This window comes from Moschus berezovskii, chromosome 4 (assembly GCF_049115385.1).
Source record: "Moschus berezovskii isolate FMDL1 chromosome 4, NW_MosBer_1.0, whole genome shotgun sequence".
NCBI classification, from domain to species: domain Eukaryota; kingdom Metazoa; phylum Chordata; class Mammalia; order Artiodactyla; family Moschidae; genus Moschus; species Moschus berezovskii.
Window position 1 is genome coordinate 97,128,881 of NC_142463.1, and position 20,483 is coordinate 97,149,363.

Sequence of the window (20,483 nt, forward strand, 5' to 3'; positions counted from 1 at the left end):
ACTTAGCAACAGATATAAAAGAATGTAGTAAGCGACCTAGATTTAAAGGCACATCATTAATATCTCTTTTTTTTTTTGCTTCATTTTTTCATTAGTTTTCTAATACAGTACTTAACCTATGCCATTTAATGACTTAAGAAGATATAGGAAACTTATCATTACTGGTTCATTAAATTTCATACTACTGATTTAAAATGTGAAAAAAGTAAGAATGGGTATAATATTTGGAGTTGAAAGACTAATCCAGGATTTTCTGCCTAATAATTTAGATAAGTTAATTAACCTCATGCCTTTGTTCCTTCATCTGTTATTTGTACTTATTAAGACAGTTATGTGAATCATATTTATGAGATAATGAATATATTTAAAAATACTTCATAAACTATAAAGCATATGATATAGATATGTTTATTCTAGAATTTCCTATAAGAACACTTCAAGAATTAGCTTCTTAGAACCTCATTAACTTTATGACATGTTAAGACAGATAATTTAACCATTGGTATTTAGTAGTTCTTTCTAATGTGTTATCAATTTTTGAATTTCAAAAGGGTCATGGAGTGACATGGTACATCAAATTTGACACCAAGGCGGGTATGGGTTAGTGGTTCAAATAAAGTCAGACTACTGGGCGATAAATTCCATAGTTAACTAAGGATCTCAGGCTTCTGCTGTGAATTTATTTATTGAGTATATAAACATCTACTGAAATAACATTCTAGAGGAGCTGATGAGAGCCTGTTAGGCAGGACTGGGACTGCATCCTATAACCTAAGGTTAAAGCATCTGCCTCCAATGCGGGAGACCCGGGTTCTATCCCTGGGTCAGGAAGATTCCCTGGAGAAGGAGATGGTAACCCACTTCAGTATTCTTGCCTGGAGAATCCCATGGATGGAGAAGCCTGGTAGACTACAGTGCACAGGGTCGCAGAGTCGGACATGACTGAACGGAACAGAACAGAACCTGTAACTAAATCTGTAAACCCTGTCAATAATTCACATATCTAAAAATCATTGCCTCTAAACTGTGAGTTGGTGATTGACAGGGAGGCCTGGCGTGCTGTGATTCATGGGGTTGCAGAGAGTCGGACATGACTGAGCGACTGAACTGAACTGAACTGAACTGAACTGAAACTGTGATGACAAGACATTTACCTTTCCAAGGTTTTTCTCATTAGTTCATCTACTTTAATTTTTTATGTTTTCTTTTCCTGCTCATTTGTTAATCCTTAGATCTACAATATATTGAGAAATATATGTGTGAGGCCAAAGTGCAAAATTTTTAAATGCTCTACATATTATTTTAATTACTTTTATAACTGTTATGTTCCAAAGGACCATTTGTGTCCTTTGATCATGTCTTACATGCTGTCTGAGTGAACTCCACGATGGCTCAGATACATTTTATAAATCCCAATTTTATAACTCCCAAAGGTATACCGCCAACTTATCTCTCTGGATTTCCATGTTTGTTATACCCATTTAGATATCCATTTAGTCCCTCAGATTCATCATGCTCAAGATTCAGACTCCTTCCACTTTCAGTCATTTCCGCCTCTAGTATTCCCAGTTTTGGGGAAGAGCGCCACTGTTTGTTCAGTCATTTGCCCCAGCAAGAAATCTAGACTTCATCCATGATTTCTCTTCTTCATCCTTTCAGTAAATACCTAACAGATATCAAACCAAAAGATTTTGTTAGAGTCAGGAAAGATTAGATTATTTTAAGGTGTTAATAATAAGAGGTAGTTTCAGTTGACAGGTAGAAGTTAAAGATAAACCAAGAGAGAGATTCCTGAAAAGGAAACAAGTGGTTAGTGTCCAGAACTAGGTAGAGTGTATAGAGTAGAGAAGGAACATTTTTTCCTTTTTAATAGGCAAAAGAAACAGATAAATTGATAGATGGAGGTACAGATAGTTGAAAGATGAATTTTTGGGGTCAGTGATCTGTTTTTTTTCTATGAATTTGAAGTCTTGTTTGTCTGCTGAGATTAAGGAAGAGGTAGAGCTGTAGAGGTCTTTATTATTATTATTATTCTTTATTCAATTTTCCATGTTGGGTCTTAGTTGCAGCACGCAGGATCTTCATTTGAGCGCTAGAACACACAGGCTCAGTAGTTGCAGCACACGGGCCTAGTTGCTCCGTGGCACATGGATCTTAGTTCCATAACCGGGGATCAAATGCACATCCCTTGCATTGCAAAGCAGATTCTTAACCACTCGACTGCCAGGGAAGTCCCTTAAAGGGACTTCCTTTAAAAAAGAGATTTAAAATCTCTGCTTTAGGGAATGGGAAAAGAACACAAATCAAGGGGTTATAGAAAACTTGACAGGCAGTGCAGAGGTTCTCATTGATGGTAAAAATTGTGAATTTGGGGATAATAGTAAGTAGACTCTCAGTGGGCTGATGTTTTACTGGCTGGGTGCAATAAGTGAACAATGGAGGAAAGATCACCTCTTGCTTCCTTTCCTATCCAGCCTAGACTGCATAGTATCTGAACCAATGTGAGAATACTCCAGTACCTTTAGTCTTCTGTGTTATCTGTCCTGCAAATCCAATGCTTGTATCAACCCAGCCGTGTACCTTTTCCATTCATCTATAGTCACAATAAACTGTGGAAAATTCTGAAAGAGATGGGAATACCAGACCACCTGACCTGCCTCTTGAGAAACCTGTATGCAGGTCAGGAAGCAACAGTCAGAACTGTACATGGAACAACAGACTGGTTCCAAATAGGAAAAGAAGTACGTCAAGGCTGTATATTGTCACCTTGCTTATTTAACTTATATGCAGGGTACATCATGAGGAACGCTGGGCTGGAAGAAGCACAAGCTGGAATCAAGATTGCTGGGAGAAATATCAATAACCTCAGATATGCAGATGACACTACCCTTATGGCAGAAAGTGAAGAGGAACTAAAAAGCCTCTTGATGAGGGTGAAAGAGGAGAGTGAAAAGTTTGGCTTGAAGCTCAACATTCAGAAAACAAAGATCATGGCATCTGGTCCCATCACTTCATGGGAAATAAATGGAAAAACCGTGGAAACAGTGCCAGACTTTATTTTTTTGGGCTCCAAAGTCACTGCTGATTGCAGCCATGAAATTAAAAGACACTTACTCCTTGGAAGGAAAGTTATGACCAACCTTGATAGTATAATAAAAAGCAGAGACATTACTTTGCCAACAAATGTCCGTCTAGTCAAGGCTATGGTTTTTCCCGTGGTCATGTATGGATGTGAGAGTTGGACTGTGAAGAAAGCTGATCGCCAAAGAATTGATGCTTTTGAACTGTGGTGTTGGAGAAGACTCTTGAGAGTCCCTTGGACTGCAAGGAGATCCAGCCAGTCCATTCTAAAGGAGATCAATCCTGGGTGTTCCTTGGAAGGACTGATGCTAAAGCTGAAACTCCAATACTTTGGCCACCTCATGTGACGAGTTGACTCACTGTAAAAGACTCTGATGCTGGGAAAGGTTGGGGGCGGGAGGAGAAGGGGACGACAGAGAATGAGATGGCTGGATGGCATCACCGACTCTGTGGACATGAGTTTGAGTGAACTCCGGGAGTTGGTGATGGACAGGGAGGCCTGGCGTGCTGTGATTCGTGGGGTCGCGGAGAGTCGGACACGACTGAGCGACTGAACTGAACTGAACTGATAGTCAGCTGAGCATTGCTCATGAAAATCATCAATAATAAAGGTTAAAGTCACTACAAATTTATAACAGAACTGGACCCTAGTGGCTCGGACAGTAAAGAATCTGCCTGCAATGCAGGAGACCTGGGTTCGATCTCTATGTCAGGAAGAGCCCCTGGAGAAGGAAATGGCAACACACTCCAGTATTCTTGCCTGGAAAATCCCATGTACAGAGGAACCTCGCGGGCTTGCAAAGAGTTGGACACAACTGAGAGACTAAGATAACTACACATTTATAATTTCCAGTTCTAACTGGATCACCAGTACCCCTGACAGCGCTAACTTTGATCAGTTTACTTTCTTTTTCTTTACTCCCCTTAAATCTTCTGTATAAAATTCCTATCCATCCTCATCTGTCTTTTCACAATTTCTTTTTAATTTTCTGCCCAATTTTAGTATTTATGTATGTCTTTAGTACAAAGTATTTATAGAGATTAAGAAGATAGAATTAAAAAAAATTCCAGAGTGAGTCTCAGTTTATTTTAAAAGATAAAGTAAAATGAATTAAGTTTGTTGATGTTACTGATTGATTTGGACTGATTCTAAATATCCTTTTTATTTTGTTTATTTGCTTTTGTAAAAACAGTTTTATTAACGTAAAGTTGACATACAATAAGCTATATGTGTTTGAAGTATACAGTTCAATAAACTATAAAATAAGTATATACTTATGAAAACTATCACCACAATCAAAATAATGAACATATGTTCACCCCAAAAGACTTCCTCATAATGCCTTTATGATTTTTTTCCCTTACTCCCCTTCTCACTCCTTTCTCAAGCAACCAGTGGTTTGCTTTCTATCATTATAGATAGGTTTGTATTTTTTAGAATCTTCTGTAAATTCAGTCCTTTATATGTACTCTTATTTTTTCCGGCTCCTTTAAATCAGCATAATTATTTTGAGCTTCATCCATGTTGTGTGTATCAGTAGTTCTGAATATAATCCCACTTTGTGGAATGTCACAATTTATTTATCCATTCACCTGTTGATGGACATTTGGGTTATTTTCACTTTGGGGCTGTTACAAATAAAGTGCTGTGAATACACAACCTTTGAGTGGATATATGTCGTTTTTTTTCTCATGAGTAAAAATCCAAGAGAGGAATATTCGTATTTTATGGTAGGTATATATGTTTATCTTTTAAAGAAACTGCCAAATTGTTTTCCAGAGTGGACGTACCATTTTACATTCCCATCAGTGGTGTTCTTCCACGTACTCATCAATACTTGAAAAAGACTACTAACCATGTACAATATCACATCCAGCAGAAAAAGATTTTCTAGAAAATTGGGTTCAGATGTAGAAAAGAGTGATTATGGTACCCTCCTACTGGATTAAATTTGAAGTATGTTGGCAATAGGGCTGTCAATATAATGTTTAAATTATTGATATGTAATATAGTCATTGTAATTAAAAAATGTTATTTTTTGTCCTCTGTCTTCTCTTTCTTCCACCTCCATCCTTTTTCTGTTGCAGATCATACATCAGTTGGCGGGCTAGGAGACAGTTTTTATGAGTACTTACTAAAAGCATGGTTGATGTCAGATAAAACAGACCATGAAGCCAGAAAAATGTATGATGATGCTGTTGAGGTAATTATTATAGGAACATTTACCTACTTAACATCTCAGATATATTATATATTTGATAGAAATTGATGAACATCCTGTATATATTTTATTATTTACATTCACTTAGAGTTTGTTAGTATTTCACTATAATAGTCATATATTGTTTTCCTTTATTGTAGCACTTTAATTGTTGAAGAATTTAATGTACCATATTTATGTATGAAAATTTAAGTTATTTGTAGCTATTTTCTGCAGAGCCTAGAAAAACTTCTGACTTGACATACTTTTCCATAAACATTTCTATTTTGAAATGACCAATTAAACCTACACATCGAGAACCTTATAAGCGAAATGTAAGGACAAAACAGTTTTATAATATTTTTTACATTTTATAGTATTTGAACTGTTCTGATTCCTTTTACATATGTGAAATCATTTAATCTTCCCTACCGTTTTACTTATGAGACCTCAAGGTGCAGAGAAGTAAAGCTTGCATAGCTTAGTTAGTGATGGAACCCATATCTGAACAGTCTAGGTCCAGAGCCTGTACTTTTAACCCCTGTTCTATATTGTTTTATATTTATGTAACCTTGTGCTACAGTGTTGTGGCCATTTAAAATTGGGATAGATTTCATTCTTAGAAACACTTATATGTGGTATTTCCAAGTGTTAGTCACTTTGTAAATTATTTGCTTCTGATCTAGTATAAACCCATATTCCTTTAATAATTTAATCACTTTTAAAAGTTGTATATTTTATACATAAAATACCATTCTGACTCTAATCAATGACCTGTACTCAGAGTTACAGTTCTTTTGTCTTTAAGTTAAATCAAGGATCTTATTACCCATATATATCCTCACTTTTTAAGGAACTAAATCTCTGTAGTTTTATAAAAATGCACAGTTGAACAAATATGTTGCATTGTACTGGTTTGCCTACCATAGGTATAAATGTTTCTTGAAGGAGTGTGTTGACTAAGAAAATGAACTAAATTATAATCAGGAATCTGCACTTTAGTAGGTGACTTCTAAAATTCTTTATGAAGACTTACATTTTGAAAAGTTGAAGAATTTTATTCTGTTATTAAACTTTAAACCTAGAAATTTTTATGATGCAGGAAAAGGTACTATCTAGGAAGACTGTAATATTTTTAATATCACAGTGTTGAAAATAGCCACCCGTATCAGTCCCACTAGATTGTGGCTTCTTTGAAGACAGACTAATTTATTTATTATTGTCTTGCATAACCTGAAACAGTAGGTATTCAGTAAGTATTTGATAAATGAGTGTATTTAACATTTTTATTTTTGATAAAGTGTGACATGTCGTATATTGTATAATCGTTTTTTTCTTCATAGTTTGCTGCTTTCTTGTAATAATTTAAATCTGAAAATATTTTCTCTTATTTTTAATAATTTTGTCTACAGGGAAAAGAACATATTTGTCATTGTTTTAAAATTATATATATTAATACTTTTAAAAGCATGATGCCTGTTTTGAAAGTTAATCTCATAAATTAAAATCTATTTTCCATGAATCATCTGCTATATCAGTTACATGTCCTAATTTTCTTTCTATATTTGTTTTCTGTATCCTGTTTTTATTAGTCCTTAGGTCAAAAATGGGCACCTATAAGAATGTTTAAATAACCAATTAAGCTAACTTTCATTTTGAGACATGTATGCAGTTTTTGCAATGTTAATTATCTTTGATAACAGAATTATGTTAGAAGATAGAGTATATACAGATGGTAAAATAAATGACATGTTGTATGCATGGAGGAGATAAGAATGATTTTATGAATTTTAAGATTCATTCTAATTTAAGATAAATCATTTGTAAATTTGTCTTTCTAAACTAGTGTATTTAAATTATTCCATCCTCATCTGGCCTTCCTCTACACTTACAGGTATCCATATCCCTGGTTCTTTCATCTTAGCTTTCTTTTTAAAAATTGTGTAGTTACAGATTTTATATTCTGATCAAGTTTATATTTAGTATTTATTTGAAATAGCAAAAACTATGCCTTTTATTCGGTCCTTTTGGAGCATTACTTTCTTGCTCAGACTTGTTCAAAAAATGTCAAACTTCTGAATGGCAGTTACTCTTAAATTGAACTCTTAGGCCTTTGTCACATTTTTAGAGAGAAGAGAGCTGTTCAAGAAATTGTAGGAGTCTGTAAGAGAATTGTTGGTAAAAAGTCCTGTCTTTACCCACCTTCTACTGTAATCCCAGTAGGCCAATGGGATATGTTTAGATATCTTTTACTCATAACATAGTAAGATTTATATTACTATAAATAGTAATTAGCTATAAATTACTGTAAATATATTTATATTACTATAAATATACTATACTATATTACTGTGATAAGCAGAAGTAACAAAGTGATACAAATAGCACATAAAGATTTAGAATCTAGGTTAACTATGGATATTGTCCTTTAGGCATTTATTGGGTGCCTTATATATATGTGTGTGTGTGTATATATATATATATATATACACTTCCCTAATAGCTCAGTTGGTAAAGAATCTGCGTGCAACGCAGAGACTCCAGTTCGATTCCTGGGTTGGGAAGATCAACTAGAGAAGGGATAGGCTATCCACTCCAGTATCCTGGCCTGGAGAATTCCATGGACTGTATAGTTCATGGGATAGCAAAGTCGGATACAACTGAGCGACTTATATATGGAAAACATGCTGGATACCATGAGGTCCAGAAAGGTAAAAAACATTGTCCATGTATTCAAAAGGAAGTAATCTTTTCATTATAAAAACTATTTTTCATTTATGCTTGAGTGGTACAGTTAAAGAAACAGTAAATGTTTATTATGATTATGATTATCAGCTACCCCTCTTTGCTCTAACAGGCTAAATAAAGTTATCAAAGGGTACCATTTATTTATAAAATGACTTATTAAACAATTGTTGAAGGCATCCTTCAGGGCTTGTGGAGTGTAAGATGATGAATAAGTCATAGTCCTTGTGTTTCTGGAAGACGAACATTATTGTGACAAAGAATATAGAAAAAAAATTTGAAAGCTGATCATTATTGAGCTTGTCAGAGAACAGCCCATAATAAATATGAGTTGAGTCTTAGTACCTTTTATTATCAGAAAAGTATAATATTTAATCATGTATAATAATTTCTACTAAAGAGAAATAAATGCAGTTCCTTATAGTTTTACAAAGAAGGTGAAGAATTAATCTTTAGCCCCTCTCAGCAAAATCTAAGAACATGGTACAAAGGAACAAAGCTCTTAAAATTTTTCATTTTTAAAATTAAGCGTGATTGTTGGACTCTGCTGCTGCTGCTAAGTCACTTCAGTCTTGTCCGACTCTGTGTGACCCCATGGACGGAAGCCCACCAGGCTCCCCCATCCCTGGGATTCTCCAGGCAAGAACACTGGAGTGGGTTGCCATTTCCTACTCCAATGTGTGAAAGTGAAATCACTTAGTCGTGTCCGACCCCTAGCGACCCCACGGACTGCAGCCTACCAGGCTCCTCCATCCATGGGATTTTCTAGGCAAGAGTCCTGGAGTGGCTTGCCATTGCCTTCTCCTGTTGGACTCTACTTCATGTTATATTCAGTTTCAATAAAGATTTCTCTCGTCATTCCCATTCCTTTACGTAAAGTTGACATTTCAGAAGAAGTAAAATTGACGTTTTAGGAGAATGGAAAAATTATCTCATGGCCTCTGTTAACTATGGCACAGCCTATAAAACAAATGCCTGAGTTTTTGAAGTAAGGGACTAAGGAGTTATGTTTGAACTTTCAATTTATTTTTCTAAGTTTTATAACGTTAAGATATTTCACCTACTAAACCCTCTTAAAATACTTGAACAATTATATGAAAAAGAAGCTATTTTAACTAATTATCAAAATCACTTTTTTCTATTTAACTGGAGTGTTATTCTTCCTATTCACATTTTGTTGTATGAAATAGAAAATAAATTAGCAGGGTCTCTGAGTTACAACTTGTCATTCTGACCTCAACTGACTATTATGCGTTTCATTGAGAGCAAGAAGAAGAAAAACAGTAATACGGGTAATGTTATGTTGAAAGGTAATCTTCAGGCCAGTCTCCTCTCTCCCACCTTGTCTCATTATAATAGTGATTGAAATATTTGTTTAAGATTATATGTAACTTGATTGTTCATTCCCAAACTTAATTATTGTAAATTAAGTCTTTCAGTTCAGGACAGTTACTGCTTTGTAGAATATCGTCTTACCAAGGTTTTGTGCCAGAAGGATGTAGTAAATCTGAATACTAACACTTTGCCTCTAAAATTTTGAATATCTACTCTTTCTTATAGGCTATAGAAAAACATCTTATTAGGAAGTCTCGTGGAGGTCTTACCTTTATTGGAGAATGGAAGAATGGGCACTTGGAAAAGAAGATGGGGCATTTGGCCTGCTTTGCTGGGGGAATGTTTGTACTAGGAGCAGATGGTTCCCGAATGGATAAAGCTGGACATTATTTAGAGCTAGGGGCAGAAATTGCACGTACATGTCATGAGTCCTATGACAGAACTGGTAAGAATATTAATAATGCTAATTGTTTAGTTTAAAATAATCTTAAGATAAAAATATGTCCATTAAAAGGAAGGAAAATAAATAGGCATTTTCACTTCAAAATAATTTATTCTAACATAGTAAATTATTTTTTTCAACTTGAATTTTAATTCTAAATACGTGTTCCTGAATCTTTTTTTAAATTATTATTCTGAATAATAATGGCTTTTAAAATGTATGTTTCTATAAAATAATGGATAATGGGCTCCCTGAAAAACTGAAAGCTAGGAATTTCTGTTGTGATGTAAGAAATGGAACTGTTGCTTTAGTTAAATAACTAAATTTGTGTTTCAGGGTTAATATATCATCAGGTACTATGAAATTGATATGACTGGTTTGAAATTTATCCTAGTTTATTAATCTGTCAAGTTATTTTTATATAATAAGGAATTGAACTTACTATGAACTTGACCGTTCAGTTTATCTCGGTAACTAAAGGGAAGATTCCATTTCTTGACAAAATATAACTAAGTCAAAAGGACATTGAAGCAGATATCGTTTTGTGGTGATTTAACTTAGTACATAATGCATCTGAAGTCAGTGACCTGAGTTACAAATGGAAGTTAAAGTATATTGTAGAATATCAAATACATACTTAAAATATAGCTGAAATTAGTATGACATCGACAAATAGAATGGATATGAAGTGTTTGTACTAGGACCCATGATAATAATACTTACGCAAAATTTTGACCACAAATCAAATACTGGATCTAAAATAGTAGGATTTCATGCAACAGACACATTAAAATATGGTCTATTATGGTTATTATAATTAATCATTCATTTCATTAAACATGGAGCACATATTTTGTGCCAAGCATTATGCTGGATTCTTATGGGTTAAAGTGTGAACAAGATATCTTCCTTGCCTTTGAAAAATTCATAGGATACCAGAGTTATGAAAGGATTCCTCATATTACTGTACAGTTCTGACTTTCACATTTCATAATGATGTTGCCAATGCTGATTTGAAACACTGATACTATGAAAAGAATGTGTGAACTAGGTTGAAAAATCCCATGTTCTACTATTTATTATCTATGAGTCTTAGGCAAATCATTTAACCTTCCTAAGCCTCAGTTGCTCCGTCTGCAAAATATTGAGATAATAACATCCAACCTGTAGACAGAATGTTTTGAGTTTAAATGAAATTTTTAAAAACGCAGTCTATGGTTGTTGCTGTCATGCTTGTTCTGATGTCGTTTTCACATTTCCAGTCAATGAACCTGTGGCTTTCTTTCCCATGGTGTGCCCCAAAAGATTACTATTTGATTTGTATCCTATATTTTCAAGTCTTTCACTGTTTTTACTTATCTTTAATCTCCAGCTTAGATCTTATAATTAAAAAGTACAGTCCTAGTTTTGCTTACTTCACGCCAGGTTATTACATCTTCTGCTGTATTTTCTTATAGCTGTGCTGTAATTTTTGGCTAACTTGTTTAAAAATATATCCACTTCTTAGTAGTTATTTGGGTTAATTTCATCAGTAATTACTGCCTTGGGATTTCACTTCAGTTTGTTGGAATTAGAATTAACATTATTTCAAAATCTGGTATTCGTATATTCCACTTTCTCATAAACATGGCCTACTTCTAATATTTAGCTAGGTTTGTAGGAAACATTCATGAAACAGAGCAGTAATTTAGTGGTGTGTGCTAGGTTGCTTCAGTTGTGTCTGACTCTTTGTGAACCCATGGACTGTAGTCCACCAGGCTCCTCTGTCCTTGTGAATTCTACTGTAGTCCACCAGGCTCCTCTGTCCTTGTGAATTCTCCAGGCAGAAATACTGGAGTGGGTTGCCATGTCCTCCTCCAGGGGATCTTCCCGACCCAGGGATCGAACCCATGTCCCGTATGTCTCCTGCATTGGCTGGTGGGTTCTTTACCACTAGTGCCACCTGGGAAGACATTGTATTTGCATGGGAAGCTAGATTGATACATTGTTTTAGTTTATTCATACCTCAGGTATGAAAAGTGAAAGTGTTGGTCACTCAGTCATGTCCAACTCTTTGCAACCCCATAGACTATAGCCTGTTGGTTCCACTATCCACAGAATTCTCCAGGCAAGAATACTGGAGTGGGTTGCCATTTCCTTCTCCAGGGAATCTTCCTGACCCAGGGATTGAACTCGGGTTTCCTGCTTTGCAGGCAGATTCTTTACCATCTGAACCACCAGGGAAGCCTGTATTCTGAGGTATAATGCAAAATAAATGCCAAACCAGATCTTAAGACTTCCAGAATATAGTACTTTCTCTATCTGGGTTTCTAGATTAAAAAGACAGACAAACTGATGAACATTATTAAAATAATGACTATTATATATCTTAATTTACTTCACATTGAAATTGGATAAAACATTCCTTAGACTATGTGCTGTCACATCTGGGGGGAAATTTAATCTGTTTAGACATAACATATCCAATGGACAAAACATCCATTGAACATGAAGAAATGGACATATTTTAAGAGTTTTTACAGCTATTGTTTCCTTAAGAGAAGTTGATAGGAAAGGATACAGGAAAATAGTTTAAATTCTTCTCTTGCTATTAGACCATTCAAACTGTAGTCAGATTGCATGTCCAAGAATATTCTTTGTGCTTTTTCAGTTCAGTTCAGTCATGTCTGACTCTTTGCAACCCCATGGACTGCAGCACTCCAGGCTTCCCTGTCCATCACCAGCTTCTGGAGTTTACTCAGACTCACGTCCATTGAGTCAGTGATGCCATCCAACCATCTCATCCTCTATCATGTGCTTTTTAGCTTTTGTTAAATATCTTTTGTTGACTTAAGTGTAGTTATTTTTCCATCTCTACAGATTCTACCTGCCTTGAAAGACACATATGAATTTTATTTCCCATGACTTTACAAACCTGTGCCTGCTTTAAAATTATCTCTTACTGTCTTACAACTGACTTGTTATTTCAATTGATATTTTACTTTCATTTTTAAAATATGTGCATGTCTCTTTCCTTCACCTTCATTATATGGTTTTTGCATCCTCTAGAGTTCTTTTTACTCAAGCACTAAATTGTTTATGATTTTGACTCAATTTTTACTTGTTGGGTTAGTTATTTTCCTTTTAGAAATGATGTATCAATTGTAAGTGGGAAATTTTAGGTAAGGAATAGAAATTAAGTAGGGGTAGAATGTTATGAAATTATTTTTTACAACATTGCTTAAGCAAAAGAGCACCTGAGAAGTAATGCCCTCAGAAACATGAAAGCAATGATTTGGCAAAAATAATGGACATGGTATGTGTATTAGACTTGTATGTTTTTACTCACCAACTCCTCATGAATGAAGTTATGAATGATTAATCAGTGAAATAAAAATTTTAGTAAGAAGTCTAAAATATTAGTTCCATACAGCCAGTGTCTACTTTGATTCAAGTGATATCATTATGATTTGGGATTATTATCTAATTTAAAGTTAGCCTTAAGGTTAACATTTGAAAACTCCATATAATCACTTAATACTCCTAGTCTTTGAGAAAAGAAAAACATGAAACCCAGAGTAAATGGCTTATCTTCCTATTTATTGGGATTACTGTCATTTCAATGCCTATGATGTTTGTTTGACTTTTCTTATTTTAAAAACATTTTTGAATGACAAACAATATTTGATTGTATGCCAGATCTTGTCAGTAAGCTGAGTAGAAGTTTTCTTATAATATATTGATAATTTCTTGGTTAGTCCTTACCTCACATCCCATTGAGGAGGTGGTCAGAACTATATGAGCACACATAAGGTTTTGCATGCAATTTCAGAGGCTTCTTGGACACAACATTCTCTCTCTCTTCGAAAGCCTACCATAGAGTTATGTCCTCAGGTTAAAAATGCCTGCTTAAGTTCCACTTTAGTTCTGCAAGACTTAGCAGTAACAACTTGGTTTTTTAGCTCTCTTCTGGATCATGGTTTGCTTTTAATAGAGCTACCATCACTACAGTGTTTTTTGGTTTTGTGTTTTTTCTCCGGTGTGGGCAGTGGTATGAAATGCTTTATTTTAATCATGATTATTTGGAGTTTATGTTGTCACCCTTACAATGCTAAAATTTGGCCATTGCAAACGTCATGCCAACAACTATGGCATGCTTTTGTTTTGGCATGGTTCTTACGCTACCTTTTCTGAGAAAATATAAAAGTATCTAGCATTTCTTGAAAGAAGTGAGAGACCTTGAAATTATTTGGCACTGATACAAACTAGTAAAAAGAAAGAAAGATGACAACTGAGAGTGGTAATTGTGTGTGACTCCAGCATCCCAGTGGAGGGTGATTTTATATTGCCCAGGTTTAGAGTGCTGGGTGTGATTAGAAAGAGGTTCTTTAAAAGCCTTTCGTGTCGTACTATATTCCAGCCTGAATATAACCTTCATATCATTTAAGGTATTTTATGTAATGTTGTATATGTGTAATGGCCATATTTCTTTTAAGTTTTTTCTTTAACTGTAGTTGATTTACAGTATTGTTAGTTTCAGGTATTTATTCAGACTGATAAATGGGCAATTTACTGATGAAATTCTTAGTGATTGGCGATTTGAACCTCTTCCTAGCTGTATATACAGAGGTTATAGAAGAGAGATGAGTTTTAAAACTAGCTTAAGTTTTAAAATGTTTTGCTTCTTAACGTACTATGGTATATTTTAAAAGATTATAAACTGCAACTAAATCTAACTCAAAATCTGAGCTCTAAAATGTTGTTTTACATGTATGTGTTATGTTAAAAAGACTTAAATTGTCTTGACTTTTTAAAAAATAATTTTGCACAATACAGTTATTTATGTGTTTCATTTGATTTTGGACCAAAACAGGAATGTAATGTGCTTGTGTCTAGCCTTACATTTATTTCTAAAGAGTTACTAGACTCTTGTCACTTTAGTTAGATGTAGCGGTATGTTGATATACATTATTTATGAGAAATATTTCATGTCAGAATAATAGGAATATTTATAAGAAAATCAAATGTGGAGCTTTTAAAGTCACTGATTTTGCAAAACAGCAACAATAAAACAGCTATAAAATTACTTCATAGTGTATTCTTAAGGGAGGAAAAATCTCTGGCAAACCCAACAAAAATGGTTTATTGTGCTCATTTATTTCTTTTGTCATGTTACAGCATTAAAGCTCGGTCCTGAATCATTCAAGTTTGATGGTGCAGTAGAAGCTGTGGCAGTCCGGCAGGCTGAAAAGTATTACATCCTCCGTCCAGAAGTCATTGAAACCTATTGGTACCTGTGGCGATTCACTCACGATCCAAGATACAGGGAGTGGGGCTGGGAAGCAGCACTGGTAAATAAGCCAGTATTTCATTTTATGTGCAAGTGTTAAATTAAGCCTCCTATAGTGCCACGTGTCCTCATCCATGTTACTTCATGTTTAGAATCATTTAAATGGTAGTTTTTCACTATGATTATAAAATTTCTATACTTGACTATTAATGCTGAACCTCTAGAGTAAAGTAAAATCATTGTAAAATTGCCCAGATTCACAGCCTAAGTAGATTAACCCCCATTCACTTCAGTTTGTGTTCAGAGTAAGTCCTTAGTGGCACCACAAGAAGGATTATTGAATTATTAATATTTTTCTACACTGAAACATAATGCCAACACACATACATACTCTCTGTCTCTCCATATATGTGTGTGTGTTGTGTGCACGCTCTGTCATGTCTGACTGCAACCCCATGGACTCTAGCCCCCTAGGCTCCTCTGTCCATGGGATTTTCCAGGCAAGAATACTGGAATGGGTTGCCATTTCCTTCTTCAGAGGATCTTCCTGACCTAGGGATCAGACCCACCACCTCTCTTGTGTCTCCTTCATTGGCATGCAGATTCTCTACCACTGTGCCACCTGGGTGTGGTATTCACATACATATATTTGAAATGAGGAATTTTTAATGGTTAGTAAGTAAAGTAAGCAAATAGTTTACTTCTAAAACGCTGACCTTTCAGAGAATTCCGTTGTCATCAGTACCTGGGAGAAAGAAAAATCATTAAGATTTTTCATGAAAGTATAGCTTCTCACTGGAAGTGAGGAAGTGTTTTATTCTCTGAGACATACTAATTATGATAAATAGTACTAATTACAATGGATAGTCATATTTAAATTATCTACCTTAAACTTGGAGTCTAGATAGAACCAAAGACATTCTAGGTGAGATAAATAGTGTTAATAAATTGTGCAGATAAGAATGTGTAAGATGTATTTTAGATCAGAATGTAGCCCAATTTATGTAAAAAGAAGGTTTCACGGGTCAACTAGACAAACAAAAGTTTGGAGCCATTATGTAGGTAGTCTTGCATGTCAGGTCAAGGCATGAATACTTTACTCAGTGTTTCAGACATCATACACACACACTTTTCTGTGCAAGTATTTCTCATTTGCAAAGTAGGGGTAGAAGGTCCTTTGCCTAGCTCACAATCCCTCTGATCATTTTCTTCTCCATCTCTTACCCACTAAAACTCCTTAACTTTTAAGAATCCATCCTGGGACTACTAAAGGTTTTTGAAAGGGGAAGGAACTGCTGAAGACTTTTTAGTGGGGAGTAACACAACAAAAGGATCTGATTGTAGTCTGCAAGTTGGTGGGTTTTGGACACCACTGCAGTAATCCAGAAATGATGTGATAAAGACTTGAACTAAGGTGAGGACACTTAAGTGTCATTTGTCATTCAGACATAGATTTGTTCTTTATGGAGTTTAAGAGACTATTAATAGAAGCAAGGCGATTGCAAATACAGAGCAGAAACAGACAAAGCATTTATTGTTGCTGCTTTTCTCTGCCTGGGTCCAAATTGGGAACACAGCTGCTAGGGGAACTTTGTGCAGGAGGGTCCTGCCACAGTTGAGAAAGAGACACAATGTTGGCACAGTGGTTTGAGAATAGGACACACACACACTTCTGTTGTGTAGTAACGACTTACTAATGCTGAGGTAAATCAATATATAGGAGAAGTGAATGTTAGTCGCTCAATTGTGTCCAACTCTTTGCGACACCATGGACTGTAGCCCGCCAGGCTCCTCTGTCCATTGGATTCTCCAGGCAAGAATTCTGTAGTAGATTGCCATTCCGTTCTCCAATATAGGGGAAAGAGGTAAGGTAATCCTGCAATGAATATGACTTGAATGTCCCCTAACATTTAATGCTTCTTATTTAGAGGAATTATGTAAAAATGAGTAGTTTGTTAATTCGCTTTTCTTCAGAAAGGAGGAAGACCACATAAGTAAGAAAAGTAGCAAGGCTAGAAACAGTAATCCACAGTGTAATGATGAGTTAAATAACCATACCTTCTTTCATTTTCTCTGTGTTTGGTGGAATAGAGAAAGAAAAGAGCCATACATGCTTTGAACTTTTTCTGTATGGCTTAATTGTAAAGTATAATACACCTACAAAAGCAGAATGTTTGATAGTTTTGAATTAGCAGGGTTTTGAATAGATTCTGTTTAATTCAGAATATTTTATTCAGACATGTTCAAAGATGAAGAAAGATAAATTAAGAATATGAACTCCCCTTTGGGCTGTAGAACATTAGTAGTTAATAATAATGTGGAGCAAATTGCTCTTTGCCTCAGTTTTCCCATCTGAATACCAAAGCTATTAAATAGATTTAAAGCTCTTAAGCCTTCAGCACATAGTAAATTCTTAATGATTGTTAGCTCTCAGTATTTGTGATTATTATCATAATAGGTGTGAGTGTGGGCTCTTCCTGCCAATTTATACCAACTATAATGCTTAATTCATAGGATTATGATAATACACTGTCTGGCATATAGTATCTTTACAGTAAATATCATATTGCTGTTGCTGTGAAGAGCTCCTTCCGTAATACAGTTTTTAGCATGATTTGGATTGTTGTTTATCCTTGGAAGTGATAAAATTCAAACTGACTTCCCTCTTGATTTGTCAGAATTAATGAGGTTTTATTGTACCGGACAGATTTCTAACTCGGTGTGAATAGACTAAATTTGACTCCTAAGTTAGGAAAATATAAAATATCTTTAAAAAATTTTTGGAGAGAGAGACATTCTACATCAAACAGGATGCTTCAGTTAATTTTTCCAGTGCAAGGCCATTTCCATTTGATTAAAAAAGTCTTATTCTGAAACTATAAAATTCTCATAGAGATTCTCTGAACTTTTCACTATGGTTCCTTGTCCTTCAAAACTTGATATTCTGTGGAACTGACTCTTGTCTGATCCCTTTCACAGGCCATTGAAAAGTATTGCCGAGTCAGTGGCGGGTTTTCTGGGGTGAAGGATGTGTACTCCTCTACTCCTACACATGATGATGTGCAGCAGAGCTTCTTTCTTGCTGAAACATTAAAGTAAGTAGATGCTGTAAAATTGTTTTAAACTGTAGGCTGGGTTTGCTATGTGGTCACTATAATGATCAATTGTGACTGTTTTATTCCAGTAAATTTTATTCCAAATATGTAGTGAAGTCTTGTATAGTTGAGTCTTGCAATTTTTAGTTTCATCTCATGGAAGAATGGCTTAGACTCTTATTTTGTCAAATAAGAGTACCTTTATTTTGTCTTTAGCCCTTTACTATGTATTAACATTGTCTTCTTAATGAATTTACTATTAAAAAAATGCATAAAATCAAGACCAACTTACTATGGTGTGTCTGTTTTCACTGGTATCAGAATCTCTAGGCCAGAAATTGCTTTGCATATGTGTGCCTGTGTATCTTGCTTGTGTGCTTTTTTACCCTATCTATCTTAAAATTCAGAATTTGATTATAATGGCAGAATTCTGAAAAGCTATATAAGAATACATCAATACTCTTATATAGTCAAGGCTATGGAAAAAGATTTATGTACATGAATGTTTATTGAATGTTTATAAAAAGTTACTGTTGGGTTAGTATTAGTTGGAAAGTTAAATAAGTTACTGCACATCCACAATGGATATTATAGACTCTTCACAGTGCACATATACATATTTAGATGAATATCTTAATATATATTTCAATAACATCAAATTGTATATTGTGATGTACCTTAATTGGTGTTATTCTTTTAGATCCTTTTCTGGTTTTGCTTTTGTTATCAGGTAAAAATAAATTAAACTGATGATTTTCCTGCCTCAAATTCAGTTGCTCTCTATATGCCTAGAAACAGGAAATTTTTTGAGCTGCAAAATATTTAGAGATCCAACAAACACCATTGCAATCCATTCCTCCTCTCTACATATGGACATTCCCAATGCTATAGATCTCTTTACAACATAAAGAACCGTGTATCATAAGGAGTTTTGTTAATCTCATTAGATGATAAAGCACATCACTGCCTTATAAGGCTAACATTACATTGTTCAGAAGCTTTTATTATTAATATTAGAAGCACATTTGTGTCTTTAATTTTATTTTTTTTAACATCAAAACATTTTGTATTGCGGTATAGCTGATTAAGAATGTTGCGATAGTTTTAGGTGAACAGCAAAGGGACTCAGCCATACATATATGTGTATCCATTCTTCCCCAAACCTAACCATCCAGGCTGGCACATAACATTGAGCAGAGTTCCATGTGCTATACAATAGGTTTTTGTTGGTTATCCATTTTAAATATAGCAATGTGTACATGATCTTCCTGAAGTCCTTAGCTATCTCTCCACTCCACCCTTCACCCCTGCCTGGCCAGCAACTATGAATTTGTTTTCTAAGTCTGAGAGTCTTTTTCTGTTTTGTAAGTAAGTTCATTTGTATAATTTCTTCTTAGATCCCAGATATAAAGGATGTCATATGATATTTCTCCTTCTCTGTCTTACTTATTTCACATAATATGACACTCTCTAGGTCCACGCATGTTGCTGCAAATGACCTTATTTCACTCTTTTTTGTGGTTGAGTAATATTCCATTGTCTGTATGTACTACATCTTTATCCATTCCTCTGTCGATGGACATTGAGGTTGTTTCCATGTTTTGGCTATTGTAAACAGTGCTGCAGGACCATTGAAGTACATGTATCTTTTTGGGCCATATTTTTCTCTGGATGTATGCCCAGGAACGGGATTGCAGGGTCATATAGTAGTTCTGGTTTTAGTTTTTTAAGGAACCTCTGTACTGTTCTCTATAGTGGATGTACCAATTTACATTCTTACCAACAGTGCAGGAGAGCTCCCATCTCTCCACACCCTCTCCAACATTTGTTGTTTGTGGATCTTTTGATGATGGCCATTTTGACTGGTGTGAGATGATATATCATTGTAGTTTTGATTTGCATTTCTCTAATAACTAGCAATGTTGAACATCTTTTCATGTGCCTATTGGCTGTATGTCCTCTTTAGAGAAATGTCTATTCAGGTCTTCTACCCATTTTTTGAGTGGGTTTCTTGTTGTGATGGTATTAAATGTAATAAGCTCTTTGTAAATTTTGGAAACTGGAAAAGGTCAGTCTTCATTCCAATCCCAAAGAAAGGCAATGCCAAAGAATGTTCAGACTACCGCACAATTGCACTCATCTCACACACTAGTAAAGTCATGCTCAAAATTCTCCAAGCCAGGCTTCAGCAATATGTGAACCGTGAACTTCCAGATGTTCAAGCAGGTTTTAGAAAAGGCAGAGGAAACAGAGATCAAATTGCCAACATCCGCTGGATCATGGAGAAAGCAAGAGAGTTCCAGAAAAACTTCTAT

At 35.0% G+C, this 20,483-nt stretch overlaps 1 protein-coding gene across 3 annotated transcripts in view; it reads left to right on the forward strand.

Annotated features, from left to right (window-relative positions):
• MAN1A2 (mannosidase alpha class 1A member 2) overlaps positions 1–20,483 on the forward strand; it is a 184,411-nt gene that overhangs the window by 106,366 nt on the left and 57,562 nt on the right. For all 3 annotated transcript variants that reach the window (XM_088835621.1, XM_088835619.1, XM_055403804.2), the window contains exons 9-12: positions 5,170–5,285; positions 9,588–9,807; positions 14,962–15,134; positions 18,053–18,168. In XM_088835621.1, coding sequence (XP_088691747.1) covers positions 5,170–5,285; positions 9,588–9,807; positions 14,962–15,134; positions 18,053–18,168 — 625 coding nt within the window. The remainder of the gene's footprint in view (positions 1–5,169; positions 5,286–9,587; positions 9,808–14,961; positions 15,135–18,052; positions 18,169–20,483) is intronic.